Raw genomic sequence first — 12,087 nt, 5'->3', positions numbered from 1 at the left:
GGCAGCCAGACTACTTGGTCCGTGGCGCCCGTCCGCCTCGCCGGCTGCTGCCCCTGCCCCCTCGCGGGCCTGTGCCACATCATGAAATTTTAATCCCAAATGCATTTGCGGCCCGACGCAGAGAGGCGGTTGGTTCAAGGAGCACCCTCTTGGGGCCTGGATCTGGATGGAGGTGGACTCAGCGTCTAGGAGAGGGGCTGGTCAGGAGGAAGAAGCCGGGCAGACAGAGGAAAAGTCCGGGTTCAACCCTAGGGGGCGGGGCTGGGATTCAGGGGCGGAGTAAAAATTGAGGGGCGGGGACAGGTCCCCGCGAGAAGGGACAGATCTCAGTGGGTGGGAGTAGAACAAGGGGTAGGAACAACTCGGGGGGTGGACACGGAGCTGGGAAAGTGGACAGATCCCAGGGAGGGGACAAAGCTGTTTGGGTCGAAACTGGCGACGGAGGGGAGCAGTATAACTGTGGGGGATGAAACTCCGTGGGGAAAGAAATTGGGGGTCAAGGAACTTGGGGGGGGGGTTGTGGCCAAAGGAGAAACAAGGGGGATGAAATTTAAAAGGGGGAACAAGTGGATGGAAGTTACAGGGGAAGAACCTGGATGGGGGGAGGGAGAACTAGAGGGGACAGTGAATGAATGGAAATGGGGGGGAGAATTCCTGAATAAGAAGAAAGCCTTCTGAATGAGACAGTTGGAACTGAGGCTGATGACGCGGGATGGGGATGGAACTCGGGGACGGGACGTGGAACTTGAGGGCGCAGAATTTAGGAGCGACAAGACGGAGAGGATGAAACGCAGAAGGAGACTCAGAACAAGATGGAAATGCGGGAAATACATGAAGGGAACTGAAGTGGGGTGACAAATCTCAGATTTGGAAGAGAAAATCTGGAATAGAAGGAGCTGGGGGGAACAGAAGGAAGGAGACTGACTCCGGGGAACGGACAGAGTCGAGGCGCTGCGCCTCAGGAGTAGATGCAGAGCTCAGAGGTGTGGTCTGGAGAGGAAAGGATGGGGGACAGATCGCGAGGCGAGGAGTGCCCAAGCAGAGCCAGACTATACTGCCAGGGGCGGGGTCTGGTGGGGTGGGCGGGGCCTCTCCCCGCCCCGCCCCCGACGCTGAGTTCAGTGACAGCCCCCAGGCAGCCCTCACTCGCAGCCTCCTTCCCCCCGAGCGGAGCTGCGGGGCCGGCCGGGCCGGGGCGGACCCCGGGAACCCGGACGCGGCCGCCCGGGCCCGCGGGCGGGGGGGATCCCCGGGGGGGTACCGGCCTCAAGGGCAGCCACCATGGAGTTCCGCCAGGAGGAGTTTCGGAAGCTAGCGGGTCGCGCCCTCGGGAGGCTGCACCGGTGAGCGCGGTGGGGGTCCCGGGCGGGGAAGAGGGCTAGGGTCCGAGGAGGACGCTCATTCCCACCTGGGCACAGACCGATAGACGCACCGGCGATGATACCAGTGGATGGGGGGGCCGGGGGTCCACCCATCTGCTCAGTTTCTCCCTCCGCCTCCGACGGCGCTGCTCTCCCTGGTTCGATCTTGCTCATCATCTGGTTTATTTTTCTTCCTCTAGCCCCACTCCAGGTTCTCCCCTTTTCTCTGGGCCTGTAGGTTCCTCTCTCTCCGGGTGCTGAAGCCTGTCCCACTTCTGGGACTCTGTTCACCTGTCTTCTCCCTGCGTCCTTTCTCCGGGCCTCCGCGCCCCTTTCTCTAGGTCTCTATTCCCCTTTACCTCCGAGCCTCTGCCCTCTCCCGGATTCTCCGGCCTTTGCTCTCATTGGATCTCGATCAACGCCTCTCTCGGGGTCTCTGGCCCCCTCTCTGGGGTCCTGGACTCTCCCCTTTTGGGTCTCTGTCCTCTCTCTTTGGGTGTTTATTCCTCCAGCCTGGGTCTCCCCATCCCTGTCTTTCTCGGTCTCCGTTAGCCAGGGCGTTTAATCTGACGCTAAAGCGGATTGGGGCCCATGGGTTCTTGTCCTTGAGGAGAGTTAAGCTGGGAGGAAGAAATTAGGGGGTCCTGGGTCTCTGGGGGAGAAGGGAGTTGCAGGCCCAAAATTAGGCCTCCCAGAGTTTGTAAGCTAGAGCTAAGAGGGACTTCCAGGGAGATGACCCCAGTGACCCGGGTGTCCTCAGGGCAGTCCGGGACACCTCCCTCCGGTCTTTCACCCCCAACCCCAGCCTTGGCTGCAAGTCAGAGAAATTACTCATCTTCGGAGAGACCTAAAAATATCTGGCCACAGCACCGGGAGGGCACAACCTGGATTGGTCCCTGCGGCCATTCTTTCAGACCCTGTACCCCAGGGCCCACAGCCCTGGCCCCAACTTTGGTTGACCCTTCGTCCATCTCGCCAAGCCATGCAAGTCCCTCTCTAAGTCTAACGCTAGTCCCGCTTGCTGCAGATCACCTCTTGGCCCCAATGTTACCCCACCCTCTAGTAACAGGAGAGATGGCAATAAGGCCGGACAGAAGAGAGGGGGCAGGAGGATGGCACGGCAACGGGGAGGTGGTGGGGAAGCTGAGATAACCTCGTCCCTGCTTCTCCCAATCTCCCAGCCCCTCCCCACCCTTTTTCTCGCCTCCTTTCACGAGTTTCTCAAAATACACCAGTGAGAAGTCAGGAGACAGAGAGAGACGTGATAATGCGGGAGGCTGGGGCGGGGGGCCGTGCGGGAGGTGTGTGTTCCTTAGGGCCCCTCCCTCAGTGTCTGCTTCTCAGCTTTGCATCTGTGTCTGGGTTTCTCTTAGTCTGTCTGTGCCCTACTGTCACCTCTCCGGGCTGCCTTCTGGGCCCCTAGAGACTGCAGAGCTCAGAGCACCCCCCCACCCAGGACAGTCACCAAGGAGGCTGAGTGGAGAAGAGCATTGTGCCCGGATCCTGGGGGTCACAGTGATGGGTGGGGACACGTGGAGATGCTCTGTGTTGGACACAACACCCCAATTCCATTGAACCCTTTAGACCTCACTGGGGAAACTGAGGCAGGTGTTGAGAAGAGGGAGAAATGGGTGGATGAGCCCAAGTGCCATCATTCAAGCCTCGGGCAGCCTGTCCCCAACCTGGGGCGGAGGCTGCAGATTTTCCTCGAGATGAGTGATGCTTGAGTGGGTGGAGAACTCCCTCAGATCGGGAAACAGACAGTAAACTAGGCGACTTGGGACAAGGATGTGGGGGAAGGGAGATGGAGGACCCAAAGTGCCTCGTCTCGCAGGGCTGGGCCTTGGGCAGGGCGAGGCTGGCCCCAGGAGGTGGCCAGGCCCCATCACTCTTCTTGGTGGGTGACCTTGGCCACGCTACTTTCACTCCCTGAGCCTCAGTTTCCTGTGCAATGGGAAGGGAAGAGCGAAATAAAGGGACGTAAGGGGACAGGGAACTGGGGGAGTGGACAGAGAACACGAGACAGGCAGAGACAGAGACCCAGAGATGGAGACACCTTTGTTTTGGCTAACTGCGGGCTGCAATCACATCTTGAGTTTCAGGGTCAAATAGCATCCGATATCGACCTGGGTCAAAGTGTAACCTCATTGGCTGACATGTCCCGATGGAGGGGGCTGTCCCCACCACCCCGTGCTATTCTTTCTGGGGGCCCCTGTCCCCCCCTCTGTCTCTCTGTTCCTCTCTCTCAGGGTCTCATTCCTCATTCCTCTGGGTTCAGTCGACTCCCCCACGCCCCCCCCCCAACAATCCTGTTTCTTAAGGTTTCTCCCTCCTTAAGTTCTAGGATGGGGAGGGTGACTGTGTTCTCTCCTCTCTTCCACCGCCTCCCCCCAGACCGTCTGGCTGTTCTTTCCTCCCCCGTCCCAGTCTCCCTCGCCTCCATCTGTTCTAGCCCCTTCCTGGGATCCAGCCCGATCCTCTGGCTGCTTCCCCGCCGCAGAAAGGAGCCGCACCTCACAAATCACGACCCCAGCCTGCCTCCTGGGTCTCTTAGTCTCTGTATCTTTCAGCGCCCTGGGTTTCTGTGTCTGTGTCCTTTCTCCTGGATTTCTGTCCCCATGTCTTTGGACCTCTGTCCCCTCCCTCTCTGGGTCACTGTCCTGTTCCCCCTTCTCCTGGGGCCTCTGCCCCCTACCTTATTCTCTCCCTGTCTCTCTCTGGGTCTCCGTTCCCTTCTCGCTGCATCTCTCTTCTCTCTTCCTCCAGTATCTCTGACCCTCTTTCTTAGCCTCTGCCCCCTCCCCACCCCACCCTCCTTTTGGGTCTTTCCACACCCCTGCACCCCTCTCCCCACAGCCTCTCTCCGGGTTTATGTTGGCCCTCTAAGTATCCTATCCGTCATCACAGGCTCAATCCCTGATCCAGAACAGGCGGGGGCGAGAGCCTCACTGGGGACTGAGCCAATCCCCCTACCAGGGCCATCTGTCCCTTGCCAGGACACCACCCGCCGGTCCTCCTCCCTGTCCCCTAGGCTGACAGCCTGAACTCGAGTTTCCCCAGGGACACCCTGCTGGGCTGCTGGATTCCAGGGCCCTGGAAGTCACCCCGCCCCCAAGCCCCTAGCTTCTGGTGGCTGAACGGAATCAACTGGATGTCAGCCCCACACCTGGGGCCTGGAAGCAGGGAAGGACATGCCATAGGGGGCAAGGGAGGAGGGGCGTCGGTATATATAGCAGACGGGGCTGAGAAGCATCTGTTCTTTTGACACCTCTGCTGAAGCATCTCCTTAGCGCCTTTTGCTTGCTCAAAAAGACGCATATCTCAGGGAGGGGGCTAGAGAGAGAGAGTCTCTGGGCCTTGGGGTGGGGGCTGCGGACACAGGCTTTTGGATTGCAAAGGGGAGTGTGGAGCTTAAAACCACAGAGTTGAGAGATGACAGGGTGGGGAGAGAAGGGAATTGAGGACCTTAAAACCTGAGTCTGGGGCGGGGCAGGAGGAGGCTGGGGGCGTGGAATTCCTGGTCTGAGGAGGTGGAGACTGCGGGTCCAGATTCCCAGGTACTGAGGAAAGGACTGGACTCCTGGGGAAGGAAGGAGGGAATATGGGCTTAGGTAGAATCTTGGGTCTTTTTCAAGCAGGAGGTTTTGCCCTGGACCCCTGTGTCACAGGGAGGAGGGGGCTGGGCCCTGGACGTCCGAGTCTTTGACTCTTGCTGCCCCGCAGCCTTCTGGAGAAGCGGCAGGAAGGTGCAGAGACTCTGGAGCTGAGTGCCGACGGGCGCCCCGTCACGACGCAGACCCGGGACCCGCCGGTGGTGGACTGCACCTGCTTCGGCCTCCCTCGCCGCTACATTATAGCCATCATGAGCGGCCTGGGATTCTGCATCAGCTTTGGCATCCGCTGCAACCTGGGCGTGGCCATCGTCTCCATGGTCAACAACAGCACGACCCACCGCGGGGGCCACCTGGTGGTGCAGGTAGCTCAGGGTCCCAGCCGCTGTATTGCCACACCCTGATGACGCCACACGCGACCAGTCGCAACCCAGACCACGCCCCTTTCAAGCCACTTCTGTGGCTCCGCCCACCTGTGCCGCCCCCTCAACTCCGTCAGCGCCTCCGGGATCTTTCTTCCCTAAGCCCCGCCCCTATTGATTTCGAGTCCCTGATTTTAACATTTAGACTCTGCCCCATAATTAGGCTCCCTATGTATTGCCTGCCCCTTCTCCGTTTTGGACCTCCTAGCAACTTTTGATCCACCTGTGTCCTACCCCTATCCCAATGTCACATCTTTTTTTCTTAGATTTTATTTACTTATTTAGAGAGGGAAAGTTCACTGTGTGGTTGTCTCTCGCGCGCCCCCTACTGGGGACCTGGCCCGCAACCCAGGCATGTGTCCTGACTGGGAATTGAACCAGCAACCCTTTGGTTAGCAAGCCGGCACTCAATCCACTGAGCCACCCCAGCCAGGGCCACATCTACTTTATTCCAGTCTCCATCACAGGCTCTCCACTGAATTTTAATCCTGATTTTCCTGAAGCTCCATCGCTGCTAGATCCTACTTCCTCTGCTCCAGCCATTACCTAAACCCCGCCTCCCATCAGATTTTCTCCCTATTAAAAAAAAAGATTTTATTTATTTTTAGAGAGAAGGGAGGGGAGAGAGAAAGAGAGGGAGGAAACATAGGTTGCCTCTCACATGCCCCCAAGGGGGGACGTGGCCCCCAACCCAGGCATGTGCCCCTATGGAGAATCAAACCTAAGAACCTTTGTATGCAGGCCGGCGGCACTCAGCCCACTGAGCCACACCAGGCAGGGCTCTCCCTAGTTGAAAAAAATACATATTTGTTTATAGATTTTTTCAAAGATTTTATTTATTTATTTTTAGAGAGAGAAGGGAGGGAGGTAGATAGAGAGAGAAACGTCAATGTGCGGTTGCTGGGGGCCATGGCCTGCAACCCAGGCATGTACCCTGACTGGGAATCGAACCTGCGACACTTTGGTTCACAGCCCGTGCTCAATCCACTGAGCTACGCCAGCCAGGGCTTGTTTATTGATTTTCTTACAGAGAGTGAGAAACATCGAGCTGTTGTTCCACTTATTCATAATTCATTAATTGGTTGATTTTTGTATGTCTCCTGACCTGGGATGGAACCCACAACCTTGGTGTATCTGGAGGACACTCTAACTGAGCTACCTGGCCAGGACCTCTCCCTATTTTAATTTCAGCATGTGCCGTCTCTCTCTCTTTCTCTTCCTCACCCCCCTGTCTCTCAGAAAACAAAGTTCTGATTATGACTGTGGCCTACCCCGCCTCTAGATCCGTCCCAATCAGGTCCACTTCTCAACTACTTCTTGTCCCTGACTAATACTCATCCAAGTTACTCTGCAAACAGTTCTTCAGTTTGTTAGAAGTAGAGAAAGAATCTCCATCCGGTGTATGGGCTCCTAGACATTCAGAGAAGGGGCACTGAGTCACGAAAACGGGCAGAGTGTGGCGTCTAGGCAGCAACAGACCTTGTTGCTAAGATGGTACTGGCCCTAGCAACTTGGAGAAAGCCAGTTTGAGAAGGACCGATGGGGGGGCTTGAGTGGATTGGCAGGTGTTTGGGGTGAGGGTCCTTATTTCTGATTGGCCAAAGGGCTGAGTCTGTGAGTGCTGATTGGTGGAGGGGCAGAGTCTGAGGCAGAGGGCCGGTTTGATGTGCTTTTTGCTTCACAGAAAGCTCAGTTCAACTGGGATCCAGAGACTGTTGGCCTCATACACGGCTCCTTTTTCTGGGGCTACATTGTCACCCAAATTCCCGGGGGATTTATCTGCCAAAAATTCGCAGCCAACAGGTACGGGGGCGGGGAGTGATCTCAAAGTGGGCGGGGACTACAGTTACATGGGTGGAGTTAGTGAGGCATGACATTTGGGGGCTGACACTGGGAAAATGGGAGGGTCCTGGGGGCGAGGCGGGGCTTATGGTTGTGGAAGGTGGGAGTCACGGAGAAGGTGGGGCCTGGGGTTTTGGGAAACCCGGTTCTGTTTTGGACAGAAAGAGCAGAATCGTAGGCGTGGTGGGATAGCTGAACCCTTTTGTCGGACCACGAACTCTTCCTACCAGGGTTTTCGGCTTCGCCATTGTTGCTACATCCACTCTAAACATGTTGATCCCCTCGGCGGCCCGAGTCCACTACGGTTGTGTCATCTTCGTGAGGATCCTGCAGGGGTTGGTAGAGGTAAAGCCCCGCCCCACAGGACCCCGCCCCCGTCTGACCCCACGTCTTCCCGATGACCTTGGCTTTCTTCTCCCTAGGGGGTGACATACCCTGCCTGCCATGGAATCTGGAGCAAATGGGCCCCTCCCTTAGAGCGGAGTCGCCTGGCGACAACAGCCTTTTGCGGTGAGAGGAAGGGGTTGGGATCTCGATTTGTGGGTCTGAGAGCAGAGGGGGATACCTGGCCGGAGGTATCTGTGGGAAGAGGGGCTGTGGCTTCCGTGTTCCGGAAGACCGGGGCTGGGGGTCCGCACTCCTGGATCCTGAGGGTGGATACGCCTGCTCTCTCCCCTGCATTACTCCCTTAGGTTCCTATGCTGGGGCGGTGGTCGCGATGCCTCTCGCCGGGGTCCTGGTGCAGTACTCAGGGTGGAGCTCCGTGTTCTACGTCTACGGTGAGTGGCCCAGACGCCTGGGTGGGGGGCGCTGGGGTGGAGAGAGGCCCGTCGTCACCTCGCTTCCATCCCCTTCCTGATCCTCTCAGGCAGCTTCGGGATCTTCTGGTACCTGTTCTGGCTGATCGTCTCTTATGAGTCGCCCGCGCTGCACCCCAGCATTTCAGAGGAGGAGCGCAAGTACATCGAAGAAGCCATCGGCGAGAGCGCCAAACTCATGAACCCCGTGACGGTCTGGGCTCAGGACTGCGGGGCGGGCTCGCTGTGGGGCGAGGAGAGATATCCAGGCAGGGAGGCAGGAGAAAAGGGGGCTTCAAACCCTCACAGCCTGTAGATCCTGGTGGATTCTAGGAGACTCAAAGGAGACCTCAGGGCAGGAAATCCAAAAGGGTGGAGCTAGAACCTTGGGGGCGGGGTTAAATCCGGGGAAGGACCAATTAGCATGTCCTGAGGGAGGCCTAGGTCTCCAGGTGGGCGAGAACCACTCTGGGGCGTGGTTAAACCGGCAGAGTCGGGATTAGAATGTGGGGCTTTGACCTAGGCTTTGGGGTGGCTGAGGCTGGATTTAGGAATGGTAATTGAACAGAGATTCCTGGGCCCACACTTATGGGTCCCTGAGGGTCATCGTCGAGTCCGGACACATGCGAGACTGAGGGGCCACTGCAGAGACAGGAGCCCTGCATCCCTGAAGTGTCCAAGTTAAGGCTAGGATGCCAGCAGATCCCCACCGGGTTGAACTGGCTGGCGTCCCTGGAGACTTGGAGGTTTTAGTGAAGTCGGGAAGCCAGGGTGTCTGCGGGACTCTAGTGAGGTCCCTGAAGGGACATGGAGAGCGCCCACTCCAGGTTTCTGTCTTAGCGGCCCCTCGTCCCGCCCCTCACAGAAGTTCAACACTCCCTGGCGGCGCTTCTTCACGTCCATGCCAGTCTACGCCATCATCGTGGCCAACTTCTGCCGCAGCTGGACGTTCTACCTGCTCCTTATTTCCCAGCCTGCCTACTTCGAAGAAGTGTTCGGCTTCGAGATCAGCAAGGTTGCGCCCAGGAGGGGAGGACAGGGGGCGCCGCAGGGTTGATGGAGGAGTGGGGCCCGGGGCCTGGGTCCCAAGGGGTTGGAATGAGGGACGGGGAGGAGCCAACGGTGCAGGGACCGGGTGGAGACTCCCGGCCGCAGGCTCCTGAGCCTCTGCCCTGTACTTTTACCTGACTCAGGTGGGCCTGGTGTCAGCGCTGCCCCACCTGGTCATGACCATCATCGTGCCCATCGGTGGCCAGATAGCTGACTTCCTGAGAAGCCGCCGTATCATGTCCACCACCAACGTGCGCAAATTGATGAACTGTGGGGGTGAGTGGGGCGGGGCCCATACCTGGTCGGGGTCGGCCGGTGCGGGGCGGAGCGCCGTGAGGCGCAACAGGGGGCGTGGCCTCGGGTGGGTGTGTCCAAAAAGGCGGAATCAGGACGAGGCTGGGCTTGGATGGAACGGAATCTCAGGTAGCAGTTTTAGTCGCTGGGGAAGGGTGGCATTTTGTGTGACTATGCAAGTGTAGCAGAGGCGAGACCTAGTTGGGTCTGGAAGAGCGGGACCTACACGGGGCAGGGCGGAGTGGACGCTAAGTTGTGATGAACGGGCTATGAGTGGGGGACCTGGAGAGACGGGGTCTGGCCAAGGTGTACTGCCCAAGGAGTGTGGACAGAGATGGGAGGCGTGAAGGCGCACGGGTGGGACTGGAACCCTGCGTCTTCAGGGAGTGGCCTAGTCAGGGGGTGGGGCCATGGAGGGCCCAGCGGGGGCGCTGGAGCCTGTGCGGGTGGGTGGTCCAGGGCCAGGCTTAGGGCTGGCGCGGGTGGAATGAGGCGCAAAATCAGGGACAGGCGTGGAGCGGATAGAGGCGGACGGGGTGGGGGAGATTAGGTCTGGAGAGAGGGTGAGGGGCAGCTGGCGCTCAGATGAGGTGGTCCTCTGCAGGCTTTGGCATGGAGGCCACGCTGCTGCTGGTAGTCGGCTACTCGCACTCCAAGGGCGTGGCCATCTCCTTCCTGGTCCTCGCCGTGGGCTTCAGCGGCTTCGCCATCTCTGGTGAGAACTGCGAATCCACAGCTTGTGAGAATCCGGACAGGGAGCGTTGTGGGGAACTTCCTTCCTGGCTCAGGAAGGGGTCCCCCCAGCCACACCAAAGGTGGGCTAGAAAGAGCCCCAGGGAGGGGCGAAGTAGGAGTGGGGGAAGGGACAGAGGAGGAGTCTCTGGAGGGAGATTCAGGTGTGATGCCTCTTGGTTCACCTTGCCAGGGTTCAATGTCAACCACCTGGACATCGCCCCGCGCTACGCCAGCATCCTCATGGGCATCTCCAACGGCGTGGGCACGTTGTCCGGCATGGTGTGCCCCATCATCGTGGGTGCCATGACCAAGCACAAGGTCGGTGCAGGCGCCCTGACCCACTCGATCTGCGCCTCTGTACACGGTCCCTCCCTGACGCGGGGCACCCTCCCTGGACTCCCCCCCTGCCCTCTCTAGGATCTGTCTCCCTTTCTCTGGGCCTCCCCTCCCCCTCTCGGTTTCTCTCCTCTCTCTCTCTGGCCTCAGACCTCACCTTCCCTTGGTCCCCACACAGACCCGGGAGGAGTGGCAGTACGTATTCCTGATCGCCTCTCTGGTGCACTACGGGGGTGTTATCTTCTACGGGGTCTTCGCTTCTGGGGAGAAGCAGCCGTGGGCAGAGCCAGAGGAGATGAGCGAGGAGAAGTGTGGTTTTGTTGGCCATGACCAGCTGGCTGGCAGCGACGAAAGCGAAATGGAGGATGAAGCCGAGCCCCCCGGGGCGCCCCCTGCTCCTCCTCCCTCTTACGGGGCCACGCACAGCACAATTCAGCCCCCAAGACCCCCACCCCCTGTCCGGGACTACTGACCACGTGCCTCCCACTGAATGGCAGTTTCCAGAACCTCCACTCCACACATCTCTGGGCCGAGTGGCAGTGTCAAGGAACCCCAGTCCTCTCTGTCCTGCCTCAGGCCTAAGAAGCACTCTCCCTTGTTCCTAGTGCTGTCAAATCCTCTTCCTTTCCCAGCTGCCTCTCAGGGGTAGTGAAGCTGCAGACTGGCAGTTTCAAGGAGGCCCACATTCCCCTAAAGCTTCCCTTCTCCACTTGTGCTGCCTCAGTGGTTTCAAGTCTCTCTTTCCAGGGCTTTATTTGAATGGACAGTTTAACCTCTCCCTCTCCCTGGTGGTTTTGAGGCACCTCCCCCTTTTCTTTTAACCCCAGGGGCCTTGGGATTACTAGCCTCCCCCCTTCCTTTCAGAAAAACTCAAGGTTTCAAATGTCTCCTAACTGTATTCTGCGTTTTCCGGGTTGGTTTGACCAATCACCCCTCCCCATTATTTTAGAGATCGATTCTCACCAGCGTTTCGGAGGGAAAATGGCAGTTCCAACACACCTTCCCCCACCCCTTCACTCCTCCCTCCACCAGCAGATTGGGCGGAAACACAGGATTCCCCAAGACCTCCCGAGTTTAGCACAATTTCTAGGGAAACAACCAAAATGGCGGGTTTATCAGGATGCCTCACCCCACACCTGTGCACTTTTTCTGACACGGTTTTCAGGTCCACGTAGCGGCTGCTCGAGTCCGTAAGTGGTTTGAAGCCCCCGGCATTGAACTTCCCCATGGTGGCTTCAAGATGTCCCTCTTCCCCCCAGTTCCTTGCACTTTATTCTCCTGGGTGGCTGCAAGCTGCCCAATTTTCTCAGTGGCCATTTGTGTGTCCCTCAGGGGCTAAGTGACTCAAAGCCTGGGACGCAGCCCCTCTCAGAGACCTCTCTTTCGGCTTCGAATTTGGGGACCGATGCAGGCAAAGGCATCCCAGGAAAGGGATGGGGCTGGGGGCAAGGGCTGTTTTTCCCGGGGCAGGGTGTGTCTTTGTGTCCCTGTCTCTGTGACTGTAAACCCTCCCTTGCCCCACTCCCAATAAAATGCTTTGGTGTACACACCTCGTTGTCGTCATTGGCTCAGTGGCCTTAAGGTCACAGGAGTTGCAGCCCCCCACCCCCTCCTTCCTCAGACCCAGGAACCCCAGCCC

General features: G+C 58.4%; 1 protein-coding gene across 1 annotated transcript; it reads left to right on the top strand.

The window, feature by feature from the left end:
• The first annotated feature begins 1,213 nt into the window (after positions 1–1,213).
• On the top strand, positions 1,214–11,985 carry SLC17A7 (solute carrier family 17 member 7). Its single transcript, XM_045856162.1, has 12 exons — positions 1,214–1,343; positions 5,085–5,337; positions 7,079–7,197; positions 7,467–7,581; positions 7,659–7,746; positions 7,929–8,015; positions 8,105–8,247; positions 8,899–9,048; positions 9,227–9,359; positions 9,982–10,092; positions 10,303–10,430; positions 10,627–11,985. The coding sequence occupies exons 1-12, from the start codon at positions 1,282–1,284 to the stop codon at positions 10,918–10,920; spliced, it is 1,683 nt and encodes a 560-aa protein (XP_045712118.1). The 5' UTR covers positions 1,214–1,281; the 3' UTR covers positions 10,921–11,985.
• Positions 11,986–12,087: the final 102 nt, after the last annotated feature.

The sequence above is a fragment of the Phyllostomus hastatus genome, unplaced genomic scaffold (genome assembly GCF_019186645.2).
Source record: "Phyllostomus hastatus isolate PE091 unplaced genomic scaffold, TTU_PhHast_1.1 phas_scaffold_1224, whole genome shotgun sequence".
Lineage (NCBI taxonomy): Eukaryota > Metazoa > Chordata > Mammalia > Chiroptera > Phyllostomidae > Phyllostomus > Phyllostomus hastatus.
This window is presented reverse-complemented; position numbering and strand designations above follow the sequence as displayed.

Coding starts and splice junctions, on each gene's coding strand:
- SLC17A7 (XM_045856162.1), top strand. CDS start 1,282: ATGGAGTTCCGCCAGGAGGAGTTTCGGAAGCTAGCGGGTCGCGCCCTC. Junction 7,198..7,466: donor CAAAAATTCGCAGCCAACAG/GTACGGGGGCGG, acceptor TCTTCCTACCAG/GGTTTTCGGCTTCGCCATTG. Junction 10,093..10,302: donor CAGCGGCTTCGCCATCTCTG/GTGAGAACTGCG, acceptor TCACCTTGCCAG/GGTTCAATGTCAACCACCTG.